At 46.4% G+C, this 25,222-nt stretch overlaps 1 protein-coding gene across 3 annotated transcripts in view; it reads left to right on the forward strand.

Moving 5' to 3' along the window:
- RGS6 (regulator of G protein signaling 6) overlaps positions 1–25,222 on the forward strand; it is a 622,410-nt gene that overhangs the window by 498,942 nt on the left and 98,246 nt on the right. For all 3 annotated transcript variants that reach the window (XM_055538549.1, XM_055538551.1, XM_055538550.1), the window contains exons 4-6: positions 17,771–17,821; positions 21,505–21,611; positions 23,227–23,278. In XM_055538549.1, the coding sequence (XP_055394524.1) occupies positions 17,771–17,821; positions 21,505–21,611; positions 23,227–23,278 (210 nt within the window). The remainder of the gene's footprint in view (positions 1–17,770; positions 17,822–21,504; positions 21,612–23,226; positions 23,279–25,222) is intronic.

The following is a 25,222-nucleotide window of genomic DNA, read 5'->3' on the forward strand; positions in this document are numbered from 1 at the left end:
TTCTCCAGGCAGGAATACTGGAGTGGGTAGCCATCCCTTCTCCAGGGGATCTTCCCAACCCAGGGATTGAACCCAGGTCTCCTGGATTGCAGGCAGATTCTTTACCATCTGACAGGATTTAGAGAAAACTCACCCTTAAATGGGAGAAGGCAATGGCACTCCACTCCAATACTCTTGCCTGGAAAATCCCATGGATGGAGGAGCCTGGTGGGCTGCAGTCCATGGGGTCTCTAAGAGTCAGACACAACTGAGCGACTTCACTTTCACTTTCCACTTTCATGCATTGGAGAAGGAAATGGCAACCCACTCCAGTGTTCTTGCCTGGAGAATCCCAGGGACGGAGAAGCCTAGTAGGCTGCAGTCTATGGGGTCGCACGGAGTCGGACACGACTGAAGCGACGCAGCAGCAGCAGCAGCACCCTTAAATGACCTGTAACTTTCAAGTTCTGGCCCTGTCTCCTTAATTACCCCTCCCACTGAACGACGCAAAATGACTGACTCTGAGCAATGACTGGAGTCAAAGTGCCTTGGTTCAAATCCTAACTTCACAGACCATGTGACCTCTGCAAGTACCTACCTGCTCTCTGCCTCACTGTCTTCATCTGTAAAATGGGATAATGACAGTAACGCTTCATCAGGTTGCTGTGCATATAAATGAGTTAATATTTGTGAAATGCTTGGAACCACACCTAGCATATGGTAAACAGTATATAAATGTTGATTTCAAGCTATAGCGGCTTACTGTGTGACTTTACCAAGAGAAATTTTAGAGACCAAAGGTCTTATTGATAACTGTGCAAGTTACTTCTCTCAAATTCAAAGCCTTGCTTTAGACTACAGCCTTCACAGCGGGGATCAGACACACCTGGTTAATAACTTTCAGCTCTTCAGAGAATGTTCTACCTAAAGAATTACTTGCATTCTCTTTTGAATCAGTTGCCACAAATCTTTTAAAGCTATTTATGCTGCCTTCTAAGGTATGTTTCCTCAATGTGGATTCAATCCTGTTTTGAGAATACTTTTCTGTTCTGCTAAATGTAGAGAACCTTGCATTTGCATAACAGTCCTGCCTGGCAGTCTGCTATTTCTGACCCCAACATCTATTTTTCCTTTCTAACTCAGTAATATGGTCCCTCTTTTGGCTGAGCATCCTATAACTCAGAATAAAACTATTTCCTAGGTTGTCAGATCACTGAATTCTAGTGTCTGAATCATGTGTGTATTCATTTCCCATCACAGCTACAACAAATAGAAATTTGGTGGCTTAAAACAATACAGTGCAAATGTATTAGAGTGCTGGAGGTCAGGAACCTGAAGTGGGTCTTACAGGAGTAAAGGTATTAGCAGAGCTACGTTCCTTCTGAAACTCTAGGGGAGAATCTGTGTCCGTGCCCTTTCCAGCTTCTAGAGGTTGCCTGCATTCCTTGGTTCACGGTCACTTCCTCTATTTTCAAAGCCAGTAGCTAACAAGCACTCTCTCCACCCCAACCCCTCTCTCTTCCTCTACCCTTCCCCAAGCACTCCTGTGAATACACACTCATGTGCGAGCCCACCCACACTTCTGCTTCTGGCATCGCATCACCTTCTCTCCCTGACATTCCTCTCTCTCTCTTATAAACAGCCTTATGACTACATTGGTCCTGCCCAGATAATCTAGGATAATTTCTCCATCTTGAGGGCCTTAATTTCATCTGCAAAGTCCTTTTTGTGTGGAAGGTAGATATTCAAGTTCCGGAGACTAGGACATGGACATCTTTGGGGACTCATTATTCTGTGTATCACAATATGTGAACAGAAAAAGGGGCTTCCAGGAAATGTGCTTAATGGGAGGGGTCTCACCTGGGAAAGGCACTCTCTAGCTTTCTGCTTTTCCTTCTACCCCCTGCTTGATGCTGAGATGTGATGGCTTGTACTTCAGCAGACATTCTGAAGCATAAGTTGACCTTGGGGTGAAAACCAAGCACTTGGAGGGTGGAAAAGAAATGTCAAAGTGTGGATTCCTGAGGATCCTATGGAGCCACCTCCAGACTTCTTTTACCAAATACCTTCTATCTTGTTTAAGCCACTATTATTTCGCTTGCTTGTTTTCTGGAATGTAGAGCTGAGCATAGTCCCAATTCCCCAAAATTATACACGACTCTCTCCTTAATGAACTCCAAGTCTGGGTCTGTCAATCTACTACCCTCCCTAAAGCATGGATATGACCATTGCTGAGAAAATATTTTAATAAAACAGTGTTTTTTTTATCATGTTATTTGATCAGACACCAGCCTTTAGTTCAGTCTGTATGCTGAGCCATACAACCTTAATAGTTACCAACAAAGCAACTGACAAAGGATTAATCTCCAAAATAATCAAATAGCTCAAGCAGCTCAGTATTAAAAAAAGAAATGACACAATCAAAAAATAGGGGGAAGATCTAAATACACATTCTTCCAAAGAAGACATACAGATGGCCAACAAACATGAAGAGATGATCAACATCACGAACTGTTCAGTTCAGTTAGTCGGCTCAGTCACTCAGTCGTGTCCGACTCTTTGCGACCCCATGAATTACAGCACGCTAGGCCTCCCTGTCCATCACCAACTCCCAGAGTTCACTCAAACCCATGTCCATCGAGTTGGTGATGCCATCCAGCCATCTCATCCTCTGTCGTCCCCTTCTCCTCTTGCCCTCAATCCCTCCCAGCAACCGAGTCTTTTCCAATGAGTCAACTCTTTGCATGAGGTGGCCAAGTATTGGAGTTTCAGCTTTAGCATCAGTCCTTCCAAAGAACACCTAGGACTGATCCCCTTTAGAATGGACTGGTTGGATCTCCTTGCAGTCCAAGGGACTCTCAAGAGTCTTCTCCAACACCACAGTTCAAAAGCATCAATTCTTCGGCACTCAGCCTTCTTCACAGTCCAACTCTCACATCTATACATGACCACAGGAAAAACCATAGCCTTGGCTAGACAAACCTTTGTTGGCAAAATAATGTCTCTGCTTTTGAATATGCTATCTAGGTTGGTCATAACTTTCCTTCCAAGCAGTAAGCGTCTTTTAATTTCATGGCTGCAGTCACCATCTGTAGTGATTTTGGAGCCCAGAAAAATAAAGTCTGACACTGTTTCCACTGTTTCCCCATCTATTTCCCATGAAGTGGTGGGACCAGATGCCATGATCTTCGTTTTCTGAATGTTGAGCTTTAAGCCAACTTTTTCACTCTCCACTTTCCCTTTCATCAAGAGGCTTTTGAGTTCCTCTTCACTTTCTTCATAGAACCGTTCAACTTCAGCTTCTTCAGCGTTACTGGTTGGGGCATAGGCTTGGATTACTGTGACATTGAATGGTTTGCCTTGGAAACGAACAGAGATCATTCTGTCGTTTTTGAGATTGCATCCAAGTACTGCATTTCGGACTCTTTTGTTGACCATGATGGCTACTCCATTTCTTCTGAGGGATTCCTGCCCGCAGTAGTAGATATAATGGTCATCGGAGTTAAATTCACCCATTCCAGTCCATTTCAGTTCGCTGATTCCTAGAATGTTGACATTCACTCTTGCCATCTCCTGTTTGACCACTTCCAATTTGCCTTGATTCATGGACCTGACATTCCAGGTTCCTATGCAATATTGCTCTTTACAGCATCAGACCTTGCGTCTATCACCAGTCACATCCACAACTGGGTATTGTTTTTGCTTTGGCTCCATCCCTTCATTCTTTCTGGAGTTATTTCTCCACTGATCTCCAGTAGCATATTGGGCACCTACTGACCTGGGGAGTTTCTCTTTCAGTATCCTATCATTTTGCCTTTTCATGCTGTTCATGGGGTTCTCAAGGCAAGAATACTGAAGTGGTTTGCCATTCCCTTCTCCAGTGGACCACATTCTGTCAGACCTCTCCACCATGACCCGCCTGTCCTGGGTGGCCCCACATGGCATGGCTTAGTTTCATTGAGTTAGACAAGGTTGTGGTTCGTGTGATCAGATTGGCTAGTTTTCTGTGATTATGGTTTCAGTGTGTCTGCCCTCTGATGCCTTCTTGCAACACCTACCGTCTTACTTGGGTTTCTCTTACCTTGGGCGTGGGGTATCTCTTCACGGCTGCTCCAGCAAAGCACAGCCGCTGCTCCTTACCTTGGATGAGGGGTATCTCCTCACCGCCACCCCTCCTGACCTTGAACATGGAGTAGCTCCTCTTGGCCCTCCTGCACCCACACAGCCGCTGCTCCTTGGACGTGGGGTTGCTCCTCTTGGCCGCCACCCCTGACCTTGGGCATGGGGTAGCTCGTCTCAGCCTGTTCTCTAACGAACTGTTAGAGAAATGCAAATCAAAACTACAGTGCGATATCACCTCACACCAGTCAGAATGGCCATCATTAAAAAAATGTACAAACAATAAATGCTGGAAAGGGTGTGGAGAAAAGGGAAACTTCCTACACTGTTGGTGGAAATGTAAATGGTTCACTATGGAGAACACTATACTCAAAAACAGAATACTCAAAAACTAAAAATAGAACTGCCATATGACCCAGCCACTCCTGGGCACATACCCAAAGAAAACCGTAATTCAAAAAGATAACATTCATCCCAGTGTTCACTGCGGCACTCTTTACAATAGCCAGGACATGGAAGCAACCTAAGTATCCATCAACAGAGGAATGGATAAAGAAGATGTGGTACATGTATACAATGGACCATTGCTCAGTCCAAAAAAAAAAAAAAAGGGAACGAAATCATGCCATTTGCAGAGACATGGATGGACCTAGAGACTGTCATATAGAGTGAAATAAGTCAGAAAGAGAAAACCAGACGTCGTAGAATTTGGCTTGTATGTGGAATCTAGAAAAATGGTACAGATGAACTTATTTGCAGAGCAGAAATAGAGACACAGATGTACAGAACTGAAAGATTGGGATTGATATATACACTACTATGTATAAAATGGACAGCTGATAAGAACACTCTGCAGAGCTCAGGGAACTCTACTCTGCTCCGTGGTGACCTAAATGGGAAGGAAATGGAAAAAAAGGGGGAATACATGTATACATATAACTGATTCACTTTGCTGTACAGCAGAAACTAAGACAACATTGTAAAGCAACCATACACCTGTAAAAATTAATTGTAAAATTTTTTCTTTAATTTTTGTGTTTGTTTTCTATGTATTATTTGTGTGAAAAGTATTGTAAGCCTATCACAGTACAATTGGCTAACTTTATCTAAGCTAACTAGTTATCTAGGCCAACTTTGTTGGACTTACGAACAAATCAGACTTATGAATGTGCTCTTGGAACGGAACTCATTTGTATGTCAAGAACTTACGGTACAAGGTTTCTCAGTTTAAAACATTCCTAACATGTTCTCTGAACAAAAGCCAGCTTCTCTTGGTCTGGAGCTGATGGAAACGAAATGAGCCTTGTCCACTACAAAGACGGCATTCCTCCCCAGAGTCTGTAACCCCGGGTGGGATGTGAAGCTTGACGTCACTCCCGGGCTGTGTTCACCCAGCAGAGCTCAGCCACGGGCCAGCTCCAGAGCCCCCACAAGATGCTTTCAGGGAACTTAGAACTCCGAAAAGCCAGAAAGCAAGTTTTTACACTTAGTTATAAACCAGAAGAGAACACAGGAACCCTTAGCTGCCTCTCTGGCTTGGGCGCTGAGCAGAGCTGTCAGGGGCTGGGGCACTGGGAGTGTCGACTTTCCCCTGAATCAGGACGTGAGCAGGAAAGGGAGGTGGCTGGAAGGGCGGGTTCCAGGAGGAGCCGGCAGAGGGTCTGGAGTTGGAGCTCATTTATCCTGCCGTCTCCCGAGGAAGACGATGCATCACTGAATAAGTCACATAAGAGAGAAGCCCAGGCACTCAGGGTAATAGAAGGCATTCCAGAGCGAGAAAGGGCAGGCTTGAGTCCCCAGCCAGCTATGCCACTGCCAGGCCCAGGGTTTGGTTCCAAAGCCCTCTTTTCTCTGTCTACGTGTTCTCCTCCAGTGATCTCACCCAGCCACCCTCCTTGAGGTACATTCTACCCACCAGTGACACCCAAATACAATCCCAGGTCTGCTCTGTCCCTGAAAACTCAGCCTCCTATGTCCACTGGCAGACTCAACATCACCACTTGGATGGCTGCTGTATACATCTGATTCAGACAAAACATGGCCAATAATGAACCCAGGTTTCCTCCCCACTCTGCTTCCCCATCTCAGGTAGGCTAAGCTCCACCTGCATCCAGTTAGTCAAGCTAGAAACCAGAAGTCAAGCCTGACTCCTTTTGTTTCCATACTCCAGGTCCCATGCATTCAAAGGGGACCAGGAGCCCTGCTTCTGAAACAGACCCAGGCCCCATTTTGCTCCTCTCCATCTCATTGCCGCCAGGGAGCCCAGCCCGCGCTAGATTTCTTCTCAAAACCATGAAAAATGGCTGCTGGCTGGTCTCCTGCTTATCCTGCCCCTCTACAATCCCTCCTCCATGCAGCAGCCAAAGCAGCCTTTAAAAACGCACAGACCGCTCCCCTGCTCCAGCCTTCCAGAGACTTCCAGGGGGTGCAGCCCCTCTGTTTCCCATCACACCTCCAGTTGCCTGCACTTTCTTCTGCTTGTTCCCACCTCATGCTCTTCATCCACATGCATCATCTTCCTGCTCTCAGGCCTCCATGTAAATGTCACCTCGCCCGCCTCCCAGTCTTCACAGCATCCAGGCCCCTCATAATCTCACTTTTTTCTTACCTAAATGGAGTTAGGGATTTCAGGAGGAAAGACCGGGGCAGGGAAAGTGGCAGTGTGGCTTGACTGCCACCAGCTTCCCCATGGAGTGGTGCTCCCATTTCTTGCTGACGACTTGTTATCCAAGGCCCTCGCCAGCCCTCAGCAGGGTCAGGACACACAGGCCTCTGCCCAGCTCCTATCACTCCTGCCACTGCTTCTGTTTCATGGTCATCAACACCCACCGCCCCCCGCCCCAGACAGCCCCACTCTCAGCCCTGAGCACTCAAGGCTGTCCTTCAAGGGAAAGTCAAGGGGGAGTAGTCCTTGGAGGCAAGATGGCAGCAGATCCCAGAGAAGCCCAAGGCGACACCCTTCCCTAAAAGATGACGGGGAGCAGAAACAATGGTGGTGTCCCACACATGAGTCCCTCTGTGTTTGGGGCACCTTGCTGAAGGCAGCTGAGCAGCGATCCGGGATGGTGACCAGCAGCAGAGGCGTGAGGGATGCAGGCTGACCCAACAGCACATCACTTCCTGAGGTCAACTGCAGGCAGGGATCAGGGCACCGCTGGCAGTGGCTGTGAGGCCCAGGTTGAGGGAGGGATCGGGGGGAAGGCCAGCATCCTGATGCCAGGAAAGCATGAGCTCATTCCCCGGCAGTTCTGACATCATCTCCCTGCAGCTCTTTAAGCCTGGTTCTTTTGTGATTCACGCGTGACTCTCAGCCCCTGGTGACTGGCTCAGTGCTTCGCATATAAGTGATGCCTGAGCATGTTGTGACTTTTGCCCTTCAAGACTCTGTCCCCTTTCACAGAGACTTGCTGTTCAAGCCTGCATGTAAATGCTAGCTGTCACATGGTACTGTTGGTGTGATTGCTTTGGATGGCTTTGTTCTTGGCTCTACATCCAATACTCTCCTCCTCAATCTTTTCTGTTTCTCACTGATGCTAAGCACCTCCTTCTCTGTGAACTGTCTCCTGAAACTGAGTGGGCTGGAATTACATACTCTGTCTCTGGCCTATGAACACTCCCCACCAACACTCTAGTCCAGCCCTTGTAGCCCACGTGTGCACTTTTTTGTTTAAGAACAGAGCCATCTTATTAATCACTGCAGGTAAAGGAGCGAGAGTGGTCCAATCCGTAGGAATAGCAATAATAATAATGATGATGCTGAACTCAGCCCATGCTGATCATTTCCTCTGTGCTGAGGGACACAGGTTGAAGCTTTTACAGGAATTATCCCATGCCTCCTTCTCAGACGGTGCTTTTATCATATCCTAGAGAAACTGAAGCCTAGAAAGAGTACAGCCCATCCCCAAGGTTGCAGAGCTGCTGGGAGGGGGAACCCAGACTCAGACACAGGATTCGGATTCATGGCCCACCCTGGTGGTAGATGCCAGGATAAGGGCTTGGCTGTAGCTGGGATGGAGGAGAGATGTTGGGGTCCTTTGGGGTTCTGTTTTGCCTTAGGAACTGCAAATTGAACTGGGAGTAGATCTTCTACTGATGGAGAAGTTTCCAGACCAGTTTTTAAAAGGATGGACTCATTCATCTGAATGAAACAGAGAAGCTTGAAAGATGGAAGCTAGAGCCAGCTCTGAACTGTCTAGTCTAGGCCTGCAACACAGGCTGGGGAGGAGCCAGGAGGAAGGCTTGGTTCCACCTAAGGCTCGCTGCCCAGGAGGTGAGCTCCAGGCCAGACTCCACTCAGGACAGATGGAGGTGTGCCATCAGCTGTAAGCAGAAAGGAACCAGAACTACCCATGGATCGGGGTGCCCACCTCCATTTAAATACTCATAACACAGTCTGGGGTAGATTCTGTGATGGACCCATTTTGCAAGTGGGTAAACTGGGTGTCAAGGTGGTTGAATAACTCATCCAAGGTGATCAGCTAGAAGGGGCAGAGTCAGGATATGAACCCAGGTCTGTCTGATGACAAAAACCAACAGTGCTCCAGGAAGCCAGAGCTCCAGGGCCCCGGAGCTAAAATGAGTGCAACACGGATTCAGTCTTTGCCCATGCACCTGTGTGTCCCAGACTCTGCTTGACACCTGGTCTGCTCACACTCCCTGCTGAGCACACCTTGCCCTTCCCGAGGTGGTGGCAGGTGTCCAGCAGCACTTTGCAGATGTAAGCCTTAGATCAGTGCTGTGGAAGCGTGTCAGCATTATTCCCAAACAGTGCAGTCAGACGGATCAGATTCCAGGTAAAGTGATTGCAGCCTGCACACCTGGGCGTCACAAAGACTGCTTCTCCTACTCCCTTCCAGAAAGCCTGAGCCTCTTAGATTAATTTCAATATCCTTGGACCACATTTCAGGTTCAAAGGCGCACAGATGAGGTGGCCAGTAGACAGCACCTGCCCTGACGCCGTCCAGCCTTGGGACCCCTCCAGCCCTCCTGGAAAGGAGCCACAGTCCTCAGAACGTTTGTCACGCTCTCTCCAATGTGGCTAGTGGACACCTGGCATGAGCTCACTTCTCCCCCAAAGCTGCAAATACGCTTGTCTGTTTTTCATTTCTGCCTTCGGATGGGGCGGAAGGCGGGCCTGGGCGGCAGCCACCCTCAGAGAGCAGGGGCTACCTGCCCGCCCCACCCCCCCACAGAGGCCGAGATCCTCCATCTCCCTGTGCGAAATGTATAATATGTGTAGCATAGCCAGCCTCCCCTTTAATAAGCTGATCGTTGAGCTAAATCCCGGGTGTGCACCTCCCGGCCCTGGACGCTTTTGATTGACAAAACTAATCTCTCCTCCACCCCCACTTCTCCCGCCGCCCGCATCCTCTTGCAAATCATGTACTCGGCGGGTGACAATTAGATAGAAGACTTGGGATTCGGACGCGGAGGGTTATGAGGTTATGAATCAATGGTGGGGGCCCCGGGTGAGATAACAAACCGGGGGGGAGCCCGGCTCAGACACCTCACCACAACCCTCAGAGCTTCCCAGTTGATTTATGAGTTGGTAATAACCTTGCCCGGTCTCCTGCCCCCTATTATTTTTCATAAAGCATGGGAAGCAAGCGGGGAAGGCGGTCTGAGCCGGGGGTGGGGGGGGGGGCAGGCAGGAGAAGGCCCACCTGGGGGTTCCCCGTGGCTGGCTGTCTTTCCCACTGTGGGTCGCTGTGGGGCGCAGTTGCCACGTGCCCATGAAGGTGGGCAGGCCTATGTGCCTGGCCTGGAAAGAAGACACCAGGGAGGTGGGCCCCGCCTGCCCTGGTTTAGGGCTGAAGAAGGCAGTGATGCTTGGGTATCACCGGCTCAAAATCATCGGTCTGTGTGTCTGGATTTAATTGCTCCAAACTGTTCAAGTCAGACTGGCACAAAAGCCTCCTCTTAAGAAGGGAGAATCAGCGCCAATTCGAAGCCGGTCGCAGGCAGTGTGAACTCCGCAGCCAGAGAGCCAGGGGGGCCAGCTCAGGGCAAGGACAGAGGGAGAAGGGGGTCTTTCAACCTGAGAAGAGCATTGAAGACCACCTTTCCTTCTACTGGTTGTCCTCTTTAAGTGACAGCCAGGGTTGAATGAGGAGAAGAGGGCAGTTCAGATTACTGCCTAATGTTTTGGGTTTTTTTATTGAAGTATAGTTGATTTACAATGTTGTGTTAATTTCAGGTATACAGCAAAGTGATTCGGCTATACATATATGTATATGAATAGGTATCTGTGTTCTTCTTTGGTCCTTTTCCGACTCATTGGAAAAGACCTTGATGCCTGGAAAGATTGAGGGCAGAAGGAGAAGGGGGTAACAGAGGATGAAATGGTTGGATGGCATCACAGACTCAATGGATGTGAGTTTGAGCAAACCCGGGAGATAGTGAAGGACAGGGAAGCCTGGCGTGCTGCAGTCCATGGGGTCACAAAGAGTGGGATAGGATTTAACGACTGAACAATTTTAGTTTATTCCAAGATGCTGAATATAGTTCCCTGTGCTAGGCAGCCAATCCTGGTTGTTTATCTATTTACCTAATGTTTTTTAAAGTGTTTGTTGAGACTTCTTTTTACAGGGAAAAAGGTGGGTTTTGAAAGCAAATGTCAATGGATGAAAAACCTTGAACTTTCCTCTAAAGCGGTAGTCGCAAAATGCCCAGCACCACAGCGGTGCTGGCCTGTGAGGAAATTTTCATGCGTCACAAAATACTGATAAAAAAATTTTTTTAATGTAATGAATATGTGCAATATGAATGGCTATGTATTATATGATGCCCATTTGAATTCAACTATTGATCAATAAGCATTAATTAAGCCAGCTTCATGACAGATTTTTGCTTGGTGCCGGAGATGAAAAAATATAAGAGTCCTGGTCGCTCAGAACGATTGTTGTGGGTTGAATTGTGTCACCCCCAAAATTTATATGTCGTGGTCCTAACCTCCAAGCCCTTAGAATGTGACCTGATTTGGACACAAGGTTGTTGATGTGTAATTAGTTAGGTGAACTAGTTTAGGTGGGCCCTCATCCACTATGTCCTTAGAACGAGGAGAAAGTGGGCACAGGGACACACACACACAGGAAGGGGCTGTGTGAAGATGAAGGCAGAGGCGGGAGCGATACTTCTACAAGACAGACCCACCAAAGACCGCCAGCAAACCTCCAGGAGTGAGGGGAGAGACTGAAACAGCTTCTCCCCAGCCCTCAGGTGAATGAGCTCTGTCCACGTCTGCGTCCGGGACTTCCCGGCTCCAGAACTGAGAGACGATACATTTCTGTGGTTGAAGCTGCTCCGTTTGTGGTGCTTTGTTAGGTGGTCCCAGGAAACAGATACAGGGAGGAAGCAGACACTGACCAAATCATCACATCGTGAATGTCTAGTTCCAAACTGAGATGAGTGCTCCTAGAGAAGGTCCTCCCTGACCCAGAAAATGTCCTCTGAGGAGCAAGGCTACAAAAGCTGCCGGAGCGGGTCCCCCGCCCCCTGGCTCCATGAGGCCCCGCCAGCCTCTTAAAGCTTGCCTGCTGCAATGCCCTCCCCTTCTGTCCAAGAAAACCCTTCCTAAAAAGTATCAGAAGACCTTTGAGATTCTCTGAGGCCTGAAATGAAAAAGCAGGCAGATAACAAGCAGTTCAAGTTGTTGCAAGCCATGCCAATGACTTGGTGAGATGCTTGGCTCCAATGTGAATGTAAAACACAGACTGCCTCCGTAGCTCACGCGTGTTACACTTATTACATTCCAGGCACTGTGCCGGCATTGTCCATACAGCGTCTCCTTTAACCCCAGAGCCTAAACATCAGGTCCTTTTTATTATCGTCCTCATTTTCATACAAGAAAAAAATGAGGGCACAGAGCAGGTAGGTGACCTAATAAGAAATTTCAGCAAAGCCACGGGTCAGGATTTTGGTGAGGGTTTCTCTTGTTTTATCCTGGAAGCAGGCAGAATTTCCCCCAGTTAACCCATGAGTATGGAGATTGGAGTGGGTGGTGGTTAAGGCACCTGCCCAGGGTCATACAATTTGGAAATGATGTACCATGAGTGGAACTCAAGTCTGCCCGACTTTATAAGCAATGTGCTTTATTGCTTCATATGCTTGGGAAGCAAGTGTATATCTGTTAAATGTGTCACTATTTTCCTTGGAAAAATCAAACCCATTGATCAAACAGTACCCCTCAAAAATGCCACTAGTTTACCACACTAGCCCTTCTACCTGCATTTCCTTCTCTCTTACTACCAGCTAGTCACTGTGTCCACCCAGAAAAGCCCAGGTAAATGTTTCCTCTTGAGCTTTCTCTGATAGCTAACCTTTATATTTTATTGTTTTATAACTAAGTCATAAAAGAATGGCTTAAAACTGTAAAAACTTCTCTACTTATAGTGTCCTTCAATTCATCTGCAAAATGGGATAATAATCTGTTTATATCATGAAATTATTACGGTGCTGGTGGTAAAAAAAAACCCGCCTGCCAATGCAGGAGACATAAGAGAGACAGGTTTGATCCCTGGGTCAAGAAGATTCGCTGGAGGAGGGCATGGCAACCCACTCCAGTATTCTTGCCTGGAGAATCCCGTGGACAGAGGAGCGTGGTGGGCTTACAGTCCAAAGAGTCGCAAAGAGTCGGACACAACTAAAGCGACTTAGCGTGCATGCAGTATTATAGTAGAATCATTCCAAAACTTCAAATAGAGAAATTGCTCAATAAATTATTAGCTTAATAGCTAAAGCAGTAATTATTATTATGGCTAAACTAGTGTCTCAGCTTCAGGAAGGCAGTTGAATATAGAAGATAACTTTTCCAGTTGTTCTGTGTACTACTTGAAAAGTTATTCAGAGATAAGAGGAGCAGAACAGTATAGTGGAAATAATATTAGACATGAGATATTCTGAGTTCCAAACTGGGCTGCATTAAGTACTAACAAACATGTGACCTGGGGCCTCTCTGGGTCTAATCTCTAAAATGGATGTGAGTTACTATATTTTCCATATTGTCAAGGTGACATATGACAACAGCGTTAAGTGTCTAGTGCTGGCCTGGTACAGTGGGCACTGGGGATTGTCATCCTTCTGGGTGGAGAGTGGCCTGCACATGGCACCTGCATGCATGATGAGATGGCATAGAGCTGTGTTCTCACTCAGAGGAGTCGCTGAGACCTTGGCAGTTTCATGAAAATCCAATGGAGGATGGAGTCATATCCTTGCCTAAGGAGTACCATCTTATCCTTGGTTGGGCTCCAGAAAAAAATAGTTTACTCAAATGAAGTGTCTCTCCCCAGTGGGCAGGACTGATGAGTAAGTTGTTAATTGCTTCAGTTACCAGAACCATGATATACAAGCTACCAAGTTGCTGGGAACTTGAAATTTGCAGGTGACTGGAACCAGTCTTTTGTCAAGTTTGCATTAGTCTAATTTGGGTTCAGATTGATACAAAACTTTGGGGTAAATGAAAGAAGCCTGTCATCGTAGGATCTGCTTGGGTTCTGACTTATTTCAAAAGAAATTCAATGTATCCCTTGTTCTTTCAGGGAGCTTAAAACACCTGAAGCTGAGCCCAGAACAGAATGCTTTTATAATAAGGGTCTCCCCCACGCCAGAAAGAGAGCTCTCTGAAATCTTGGAAGGTCTTACTAGCTTACTCAAATCCAGTTTATATTGATCTAGACTTAATATGACTTAGGAGGAGGTCACTGAGTCTCACTCTACCCAAGTAAGTAAGTAAACAAATGCCAGGGAGGAGGGGCTCACCCTTAGTCCAGCCCCATTAGAGTCTACAGAAGGCCACTCTGAGACTCAGGCCCAACCAGATGGCCAGGGAGCCACTGATCAGAGGCCCATGACAAGCCTCCTGCTCTACTTCCTCCTCAGGAGGTAGACAGATTTGCAAGTCCTGTCTTCATTCCTCTGCCCTTTCTTGTGTGCATGCTTGGTTGCTCAGTCATGTCCCATTCTTTGCGCTCCATGGACTATAACCCACCAGGCTCCTCTGTCCATGGGATCTTCCAGGCAAGAATGCTGGAGTGAGTTGCCATTTCCTCCTCCAGAGGATCTTCCTGACCCAGGGATTGAACCTGCGTCTCCTGCATCTCCTGCTTTTCCTGCATTGGCAGGTGGATTCTTTACCAGTGAGCCACCTGGGAAGTCCTGGGGGGGGCAGCAAAAGTGCCTGGCCTGGGGCAGCAGGAGGCTGTGCTCCAGACCCGCTCCACTTGGGACTGCAGCTTGACAAAGATAAGAAACAGAGTCCAGTAGTCCAGAGTCCAGATGGTAACAAAAGGCAACCATCAATTTTGGATAGAATAGAAAAATAATCTGCTTTGATTTCTTACGAGAATAAGAAGGGAAGAATGATTGGGAGAAGGGGAAAAGAAGGAAGAAAGAGAAGAGAAAAAAGAAGACTAAAAATGCTTTCCCCTGATAATGATTTGGACTATTTTCGCTTGATTCTACAGTGTAATAATTGTAGCCATCTTAAAAGACATAATATTATGACAGGTTTCCCTTCCTTGTTCCTGAGGCTGAATCTGCCACAAGGCTGAGGCTGGCCCTTCCTGGATTAGCCTGGTGAAGCAATAACCCATGCCCACGAGAATGAGACTGTCCACAGCCCCGGGCATCACTGTGGGTGCTCAGGTCCCCCAGGCAGGGCCCATGCATGTTGAGGAAGGCAGTGGGGTATGTGCTGCTGCAGACTGAGGGTGGTGGCCTCGACAGCCAGGGGCAGCAGCTCGGCCCCATGGGGGCCTGAAGATGGTCACCCGGCTCCCCGAATGAAATGATGACGGTCATGATGGCTGCACCAGCGACAAGAAACCCAGGTCTGTGGTCCCCGCAATGCCAGGGGAGAAGGCCAGGGGCTTTTGTGGCTTTCCTTTCTTTACCAAAATTGTGCTTACATGTGATTCTTGAGCTCTGTGAATGCCAACCGGAGCCTGGTGGACAATTAGGCCGGACATTAGTGCAGAAAGCCAAAGCAGGACAGAAACCCAGACAATAGTGCTGAAGGCCCTGGTAGGGTGGGGGGTGGGGAGCGGATATGATAGCAAGGAAGGAGTTTCAATGTGAATGAATACTAATTAGTGACATGGATATTAATGATGACAGTAATTAACAGGGGAAAGGAAGGGCTGTCATTGTCCCAGGGTGAGTAATCAATCTTGGCAGGTGATAAATAATGGTTCAGCAAGCTCAGCAGAAAGATAATCCTCCTGCCCGGGGGAGAGCTGTTGCTGATGCTGGAAACCTCTCCGTTTCTAGGCAACCCACAAAAAAAAAAAAAAGGACTATTTTTCTTTTGAGGGAAAAACAGGTTAGAGTCTCCCCCCACCCTACCCCCAACTTGGGATTACAGTTCTTATTTGATTTCTGCTTTGTTCTTCATTTCCGAGGACAAACGTTGAACTTGTATAATTTGGAGGAAGTGGACACACACACATACATACTCACCCTTTCTCTCAAAGAACATGAATGAATAGGAGTGTATTCAATCCAAAGTTTAGCTCATAGATGCCATCCAGGAGCAAGAGTGGAGCAATGCTTAGAAGTCCTGCTTTTGAGGTTGAAATGCAGGGGACTTGAAAGGCTGTGTCAGTGGAGGCTGGTCAGTGGAGGCTGGAGGGTAGGGTGGTACACAGAGAACCAGACAGTCTACTCGGCAAGATTCCTTCTCCTTCCAGAGAGCAGCAAAAGGTCTAGCACTCAGGCCTGTACTGATCTCACTTCTCACCCCCAAATTTCTGAGCAACTTTCCTTTTGGAAAACGGGAACTATTTGTTCAACCCCTCTGCTGGTTCTCTGGTGTTTCAGCTGGGAGTCAATCTGAGGAGAGCTGATGGCAGGCCCTCTCCCCCACTGCACAACTCAGGCCCATGACAAGACTCAGGTCTCTGGAAACACTGCCCCTTTCAGATTGTTTTCCATCTAGCATTTCATCCCGAGGTGATAAAGTACAGACCTTTGAAGATCTGCACTGGTTTAAAGCGAGATATGGGAATGACAATGGTCGATTGTCCAGAAGTTCAGAACCTCCCAGAAAACTGGGCTCCTCTACCCCCACATTAGGGCTTCCCTTGTGTCTCAGAAGGTTAAGAATCTGCCTGCAATGTGGGAGACCCAGGTTTGATCCCTGGGTCGGGAAGATCCCCTGGAGAAGGAAATGGCAACCCACCCCAGTATTCTTGCCTGGAGAATTCCATGGACAGTGGAGCCTGGTGGGCTGCCGTCCATGGGGTCACAAAGAGTGGGACACGACTGAGCGACTGCACTTTCACCTTCATCCCCACATGAACTGCACTTTCCTGAGAACACTGGTCCTAGGCGCCACATTTAAAGGGAGGCCAACAAAAGCAAATATATTCAGAGAATATTGACCACAATGGTGAGAAACCCCAAATCATATCATGGGAAGAAACAGCTGAGGAATCCAGGCATGTTTCACCTGGAGCAGGGGAACTCTAGGATAGCACTGCTAATACACTGAGTGTACTGTCCATATAATTGAAGGACTGTCTCATAGAGTGAGAGGTCTGAGTCTTTCTCTCTATCATCAGAGGGCAAAACTAAGACCGAAGAGAAGAATTCAGAGAAGGGCCAATTTCAGTTCAGAGAAATTGAAGATGATTTAACTGGGACAGGCTTGCCAGGAAGGAATTTGTGAGTTTCCAGGCACTTGGGGGCTTTTTTTTTTTTAATGGAAATTAGAACACCTCTTATCCAGGGTATTGTGGATGATGCTTGGCTAGGGTTGGAGTAGATAAGTTTTAAAAGTCCCTTCTGATTCTCAAGATTTACATTAGTTAAGGTAATACTAGATACTAAAACAGATAACTCTCAAATGCCTGGGTTTCAACATCACAAATATATTTTTCAATCAGGTCAGAGCGCCAGATGGGCATCAATCTTCATGTCTGTTCAGGATCCCAGGCTCCTTCCACACTGTGGCTCTGCCCTCTCTCCCTTCATCCAGCAGATGGGGATGAAAGGGTGTGGGATGTGGAGGGACAGACAGGAGTTTTTATGGTCTGAGTCTGGAAATGGCATATGGCATTTCCACCCACATTCTTTTGTCAGAACTCAATCCACACCCAACTGTAGGAAGGTCTGGAAGTATAATCTAGTTGTTGTCCAGGGGATGGAGGACAGAGGTTTGGATGAACACACAGAAGTTTCTCCCACAGACACAGGGGCTTATTCATTCAGGATAAGCCCAGGCCAGAAGAAATTAGAGGTTTTTTTGTTGTTGTTGTTGTTGTTGTTTTTTCAGGAACCTGTGTGGTCATCTCTGTTGGGCAGGCCTTGTCAGTTGGGGATAGGGAGCTAAAAGAAGTCTCCTCCCTCAGGAAATGTTCTGGAGTGATAAAACATCTTCTAGCCTGTCATCAAAATATGTATTCCCAGGAAGTCCCCTCCTGAAGCTCCCTAGAAATGTGGACATAAGATCATCCTGAATCATCAGACGTGGCTTTTTGAGGAAAAGAATGGGATTGTGACTATGGAAGCATCCTAATGGGTGGAAAGAGTTGGTTAGGATGGAAAAGTATCAGTATTACCTAGCTCTCCAGGTGTGTGCTAATTGGACCTAGGGATCTCTCGGGTAACCATGTTTCCTCTGGCACAGAGTTAAACATCCATGAGGTCTTCAATTGAAATTGCTTTACTGTTGCAGGTACGGACATTGTACAGTGGCTTATGAAGAACCTTTCCATCGAGGACCCAGGTACCTGACCCTCAACCCTGACTTGACCCACATGATATTAGTGAACAAGCCATACCCAAGTTCCAAACCAGTTTCTCCTACCCTCCTGAGAACTGGGCTTATACAAGTGAATTCCAAGATGTGGAATCACTCCCTTTACAAACAAAATTAATTTATTTCCTCCACTGAGTTTCTGTCTTTAAATTTAAATTACCCTTGGAGGAAATGAACAACCATTTAGAATGCCAAAGAGCCCGATACAATAACATGGACTCTGGTTAGCCACAGCAATTAAAGATAAGTTGTAGCACTGTCACGGAACAGCCTTCTATAGCCAGCTCTTAAAATTAGATTGCCTGATCCACAATTAAGAGGTTTAATTATTTGCTAAGACTCCTTCTGTTCTCTGCTTCTGCAAGAAGTGAAGGAGTGATTTTTTTCAACTTTAATTGTGCAATGCAATTAGGAAAACCTCGCCAGAAAAACAACAGCAAACCCTGGCCAATAAAGCAGTTTTCAAACCTGTGCTCCTACCAGCAAATAAGCAATAAAATTTATTTTTACAGCACAATTAGAAAATGGAGGTGGGGGGGGTTCCAGGAAAAAAATAAAAATTCTAGGTAAGTAAACTTTTCTGAAGTTATTATACACTCCCCATCTTAACTAAGTATTCTTGATGCCTGAAAGTCATATTTACAAACATCCAGTAATGTATTCTGATGTTCTTGGGGATTAGATCTACTTGCCTCAAATTAAATGGCCTTCGATTGCTCTGCTTTTTAAAGATTTTTTTCAAGTGCCCATTCTAGGTGTCTGACCTTCAACTGTAATTCCTTGCTGGGGTCACCATGATAGCTCAAGCATTTCTGTATTTTAATCTGATGCTGTTACTATTAATAGACTATTTTTTTAGTAATTTTTATTTAGTTAGTTTTGAGGTGGTGGAGAGCTGTGCTCGGTCTTTGTTGCTAAGCGGGCTTTGTTTTCTCTAGTTGTGGTGTGCAGGCTTCTCACTGTGGTGGCTTCTCTTGATGCAGCTCCCAGGCTCTAGAGCACAGGCTCAATAGTTGTTGTGTATAGGCTTAGTTGCTCCTTGTCACATGGGATCTTCCTGGGCCAAGGGCCAAACTCATGTGTCCTGCAATGACAGGCAGACTCTTTGCCACTGAGCCACAGGGAAGCCCTTAATAGACCATTGACTATGGAAGTGGAAGTGTTAGTCACTCAGTTGTATCCAACTCTTTATGACCCCGTGAACTGTAGCCCACCAGGCTCCTCTGTCCATGGAATTCTCCAGGCATTAATCCTGGAGTGGGTTGCCATTCCCTTCTCCAGGGGATCTTCCTGACCCAGGGATCAAACCCAGGTCTCCTGCATTGCAGGCAGATTCTTTACCATTTGAGCCACCAGGGAAGCCTAATTTATAATTTACATAGAATTCAATTAAACATAGTTGCCAGAAATCTGAGTGCCAGAAAAGCAGGTCATGAACAGAAGTGACACTAGCCTTTCTCTCCATCATGACTAGTGACCACTCTCATGTCGAGTGGAAATTCTTAATTCTATTTAAGTTCTTAAACCACAGGAGAAAACTATAAATGCTAATCCTTTTAAGGGAAAAACCCATATTGACTACCCTAAGTGTTTGCCTTATGCAGCCTGGACTTCTGATTATCTGCTTCTGAAAACCGGACTGTTTAAGTCTCTACAAGTTTAGTTGCATGATGAAAAGTCACGCTTCTTCATGGTGGGTTTTTTCCTCTTCCAAGAGCACTGTTTTCTTTGCCCTTCTGGAATACTTGTCATACTTCTGACAGGTATTCTATCATTATCTTCAGTGGCAGTAGCAATGGCATATTCTGAGAGCCCTGAACCACGTAGTGGTAGAACATGCTGCGGAATCCTCCGGTCCTGATGAGCAAAGCTTCTGTGAGAGGTCCTGAATGATACAGGTCTTATCTCTCATGGTCTATTATACTTTGATGCCCTTGGGAGGATATCAAGGTCTGGAACCCATCTGGACTTCTGAGAAGTAGTTGAGCAGTAGTTAGGACAATTCACCAGCAGAAATGAGGCCAACAAAGACCCTGGGATATCAGGTGGCCAAAGTCCACCCTCCCTCCCTTCTTCCTTCCCATCTGCAGCATCTCTAAGCACAAGCCTTTTGAAGAATGTAGTGAGACTTCTAGCTCCAGATTGGTGACATGAAAGTCCCCTTCTTACTGGGTTTTGTTCTTCCTTCTCTGAAGAAGGAGCAGGTGATGAAATTTCCCTTTTCTGCTGGACTCATGGTTCTTGAAGCATATAGATTTCAGAACCAAACTGGTTATCACTAAGCAAGTAAAATAGAATTCCATTCATCCCAATTCTACCAGTGATAATGTATGCACTCCTTCCAAAGAAGAATAGCAGATTCTCAATACGCAAAATGACTGGATCATATACAACCTCCTGAAAGTTGTAGCACTGTCACTGAACAGCCTTCTAGAGCCAGCTCTTAAAATTACTTTGCCTGAATCACAATGAAGAGGTTTAATTATTTGCTAAAACTCCCCAAAAGTTTTCAAATAAAGCCAATACAAGTCACTTTAAAAGCTTCAGAACTTATGAAATTAATAATTCCTAGAGACTCCCTGAGTATGTCAATAATTTCTACAGTCAAAATTAATTTTTATTGATAAGAATACTTTTAGATTTGTGAAAGATTATCATGTGGGCTTCCCAGGTGGCTAGTGGTAAAGAACCCACCTGCCAATGCAGAAGACATAAGAGATACGGGTTCAATCCCTGGGTTGGGAAGATCCCCTGGAGGGGGGATCCCCTGGAGGATGGCATGGCAACCCACTCCAGTATTCTTGCCTGGAGAATCCCATGGACAGAGGAGCCTGATGGGCTACAGTCCATAGGGTCACAAAGAGTTGGACATGACTGAAGCGACTTAACATGCACACATCATGTCTGATAGAAGCATCTAAATTTCTTTTTCCTTAGCTCTGCTCAGAGTAAATATAAATTCTTAACTATTTATGTGAATCTACTTATGGCTGGTGCTAAAGTAACAAAACAACAAGTTGTGGCAAAAATATCAATGTTTGTATTAGGTTGGACTCCCTATGCTACTGCCTTCTCTTCCTCTAATTCCTCTTTATCCATAAGAGAACAGTAATACCCTCCTCATTGCTGGTGGGATTCTCATGTCAGGAAATGCAATGTGAGTCTGAAGACTGTGGGCTGCATATTCATTGCTGATGGTGATTAAAAAAAAGAGAGAGAATGAAACTAAAAATATGAATCAGGGCTGCCAGCACTTACTGAGCACTTACCCATGCACCAGATACTGCTAAGTACTTTACATGAAGCATCTCACTTGTTTACAGACTTCCACACCAGAGCTCATGATCCTACCTGGAAGCCAGCCTTTTTTCTGGAAGTCTTGGGGGGTTAAACGATATCAGACGCTCAGAGCTGGGATCCATAGGCGTCTCAGACACGTGTCACCTTCCCAACCATTGATATCTCCACCCAGCCCAGTGCAGTCATTTCAGAAATTATCAACCAATCATGCTGTGATCTGGGGGTGATGACAGTTGACTTCCAGTTGCCTTTCTGCTCACCCTACCCCATCCCACTTACACCTCATCTAAGCAGCCCTGCATTCTGATAGTTTTGCAATAACTTCTCTTTCTTCTTCCCTGTCCCTTCAGTTGAAGCAATACACTTGGGAAGCCTTATAGCTGCCCAGGGCTACGTCTTTCCCATCTCGGACCATGTTCTTACCATGAAGGATGATGGCACCTTTTATCGTTTCCAGGTAGGCCTTCAGTTTCTCCTTTTCTTCTCATCATCTGATCTCAGATTGCTGCTGCTGCTGCTGCTAAATCGCTTCAGTCGTGTCCGACTCTGTGCGACCCCATAGACGGCAGACCACCAGGCTCTGCTGTCCCTGGGATTCTCCAGGCAAGAACCCTGGAGTGGGTTGCCATTTCCTTCTCCAATGCATGAAAGTGAAAAGTGAAAGTGAAGTCACTCAGCCGTGTCCAACTCTTAGCAACCCCGTGGACTGCAGCCTAGGAGGCTCCTCCATCCATGGGATTTTCCAGGCAAGAATACTGGAGTGGGGTGCCATTGCCTTCTCCAATCTCAGATTAGAACTACCTAAAAAACTGATGGTATTTAAGGAAGCAACTCCTACCTCCCACCAGCTCTGGGAAAGCAAACGTCTGTGCGGTTTTTTGCATGCCCCCCGCCCCCCCACATAATAGTAAAATGCCCTCATGGAGAACTTACCATTCACTGGTTGCTTTACACATATCTCACTTATTCTGAAGAACAAACTTTGGGGGGATAAATATCACCCATTTTACAGTTGCAAAAACAGGTACCTGGAGAATTAATGGGACATTTCGTCAATCCAGGGGACAGCCTTGATTGGAACCTAGATCAGCTGGATAGCAAAGTCCTTAATCCTACTGCTATATCATGTTATATATACTTTTTTGGTGTGAAATTTCTATTCACTACCTAGTAACACTTCCCAAACATTTTCCTCTCCTTTTCTCAGATCCTGTCCTACAGTGAATTTGAGCAGAGCATAAGGAGTTGTGTCAAGGTCTAAAACAAAAGGCTTTGGAATGGAGTTCTTCCGACAGGGTCAAAGAATGTCTGAGTTTGCTCAGCCACCATAAGAAAATATCAATACCATAGACAGGGTGGCTTAAACAGCAGAAATGTATTTCTCATAGCTCTTGAGGCTGGAAGTCTAAGATTAAGCCTCAAATGGGGTTCAGTTTGTGAGAAGAGCTTTCATCTTGACTTTCAGATGATCAGTTCTCACTGTGTCCTAACATGGTAGAGAGAGGGAGACATAGTGACAGAGGTTTTTAGCTCTCTGGTGTTTCCTCTTACAGGGACACTAATCCTGTGTGATCAGGGCCCCACCCATGTGATCTCATTCAACCTTAATCACTTTCTTACTCCACATCCAGTCACACTGGTATGTGTTGGGGGGAGGGGCAGGTAGGTTAGGGCTTCATCATAGAAATTCAAGAGGGCACCATTCAGTCCATAGCAAAGTGATAAAGGAACTTGGAGCTTGTGCCCCAGTAAACAGTGCTTGTCTGACTCCTGCATTAGACTTATATTGTTTCAGGATATGAAGTTTTTGCCCTGCAAACTAAGTTTCTCATTTTTGCATTTATTTGGCTGACCTGAGATTTTCTTTCTCAACACTTAGATTAAAATGTTGAGTGGCCTCAGCTATACTAAGAACAGGAAAGAGCCAGGGTGCAGTGGCAACACAAAGGACGTGCAGACAGAGCCTGTCAGGGAGGAATCCTCCCTGGGCCAGGGGAGGGCTGCCCATGGGCCCCTGGCAGGGGAGGGCACGAGTTGGCATCCTCAGTCCTGACGCCTGTGCTCTTTTGCAGGCCCCATACTTCTGGCCTTCAAATTGCTGGGAACCTGAAAACACGGACTATGGTGAGCACTGAAGCCATGGCCCACACTTACTAGGAATGCAGAAGACACATCTTTGCTGTGTGGATGACTATGATGAATGGGGAGGAGGGTCTTTGCCCTGCTTAGCCCTTTCTCGTATTGTTGACAGGTGCTGTTCCACATACTGATGAAAGGCAGGGCCCACTGAAGGATGCAGCCATTGGAAGGGAAGTTGGGAGGGGAAGAAAAGTTTTCTCAGGTCTGTCCAACATGCTCATTCTATGGGGCCATGGAGAACTGGGCCAGTGGCCATTGACCACTACTTCCTGGGACAGGGTTTCAGGCAGGGCTGGATCCAGGGGGCACGTCCCCCCTGGCCATTTCCTTTCTCACAGACTTGTTAAGACTTTTTAATAATTCACTGGTGTTTTTGATAGTTGGAGGTTAGAGGGGAAGAGTAACAGGTCATGGAGGGGTATACAAAAGTTACCCTACCTGAGAAAACGAAGAGTGGGTGAAGCTGGGCCCTGGGTAAGCAGGGAATTACCTCTGTCCAAGCAGGGATTTATTAGACTCTTGCCCTGTATTCTCCATGAAGACTGTTTAATATATCTATGTGTCAGTCTTCTAAAGTTATACTATCCCTGTACTTCAGATACGGCTGAGGCCTAGAGAGGCCACATCCTCGCATCTATCACACTGTACTTGGATTGGATGCCCGGTCAGTTGTCAGCTCCATGAGGGCAGGGCTGGTCCACCTCATTCACTTTTATTATCCAGTGCATAGTGCATTCCTAAGCCATAGTGGGCACTCAGTAAATATTTGCTGATGGTTCTGGTTCTTTGACTGTGTGGATCACAACAAACTGTGGAAAATTCCTTCAAGAGATGGGAATACCGGACCACCTTACCTGTCTCCTGAGAAACATGTATGCAAGTCAAGAAGCAACAGTTAGAACTGGACATGGAACAACAGACTGGTTCAAAATTGGGAAAGGAGTACATCAAGGCTGTGCACTGTCACCCTTCTTATTTAACTTATATGCAGAATACAGGGCTTCCCTGGTAGCTCAGTTGGTAAAGAAACTGCCTGTAGTGCAGGAGATGGGGTTCAATCCCTGGGTCAGGAAGATCCCCTGGAGAAGGAAATGGTAACCTACTCCACTATTCTTGCCTGGAAAATCCCATTGACAGAGGAGCCTGGTAGGCTACATACAGTCCGTGGGGTCACAAGAGTCGGTCCTGACTTAGTGACTAACCCACCACCATGAGAAATGCCAGGCTGGATGAAGCACAAGCTGGAATCAAGATTGCTGGGGAAAATATTAATAACCTCGGATATGCAGATGACACCACCCTAATGGCAGAAAGCTAAGAGAAACTAAAGAGCCTCTTGATGAGTGTGAAAGAGAAAAGTGAAAAGGCTGGCTTAAAACTCAACATTCACAGAAAGAAGATTATGGCGTTCAGTCCCATCACTTCCTGGCAAATAGATGGGGAAACAATGGAAACAGTGACAGACTTTATTTTCTAGGACTCCAAAATCACTGCAGATGGTGACTGCAGCCACGAAATTAGAAGGTGCTTGCTCCTTGGAAGGAAAGCTATGACAAACCTAGACGGTGTATTAAAAAGCAGAGACATCACTTTGCTGACAAAGGTATGTCTAGTCAAAGCTATGGTTTTTCCAGTAGTCATATATGGATGTGAGAGTTGGATTATAAAGAAAGCTGAGTGCCGAAGAATTGATGCTTTCCAATTGAGGTGTTGGAGAAGACTCTGGAGAGTCCCTTGGACTGCAAAGAGATCGAAGAAGTCAATCCTAAAGGAAGTCAACCCTGTATGTTTATTAGGAAGGACTGATGCTGAAGCTGGAGCTCCAATACTTTTCCCCCTGATGTGAAGAGCAGATTCATTGGAAAAGACCCTGATGCTGGGAAAGATTGATGGCAAGAGGAGAAGGGAGAGACAGAAGATGAGATGGTT

This window comes from Bubalus kerabau, chromosome 10 (assembly GCF_029407905.1).
Source record: "Bubalus kerabau isolate K-KA32 ecotype Philippines breed swamp buffalo chromosome 10, PCC_UOA_SB_1v2, whole genome shotgun sequence".
Lineage (NCBI taxonomy): Eukaryota > Metazoa > Chordata > Mammalia > Artiodactyla > Bovidae > Bubalus > Bubalus kerabau.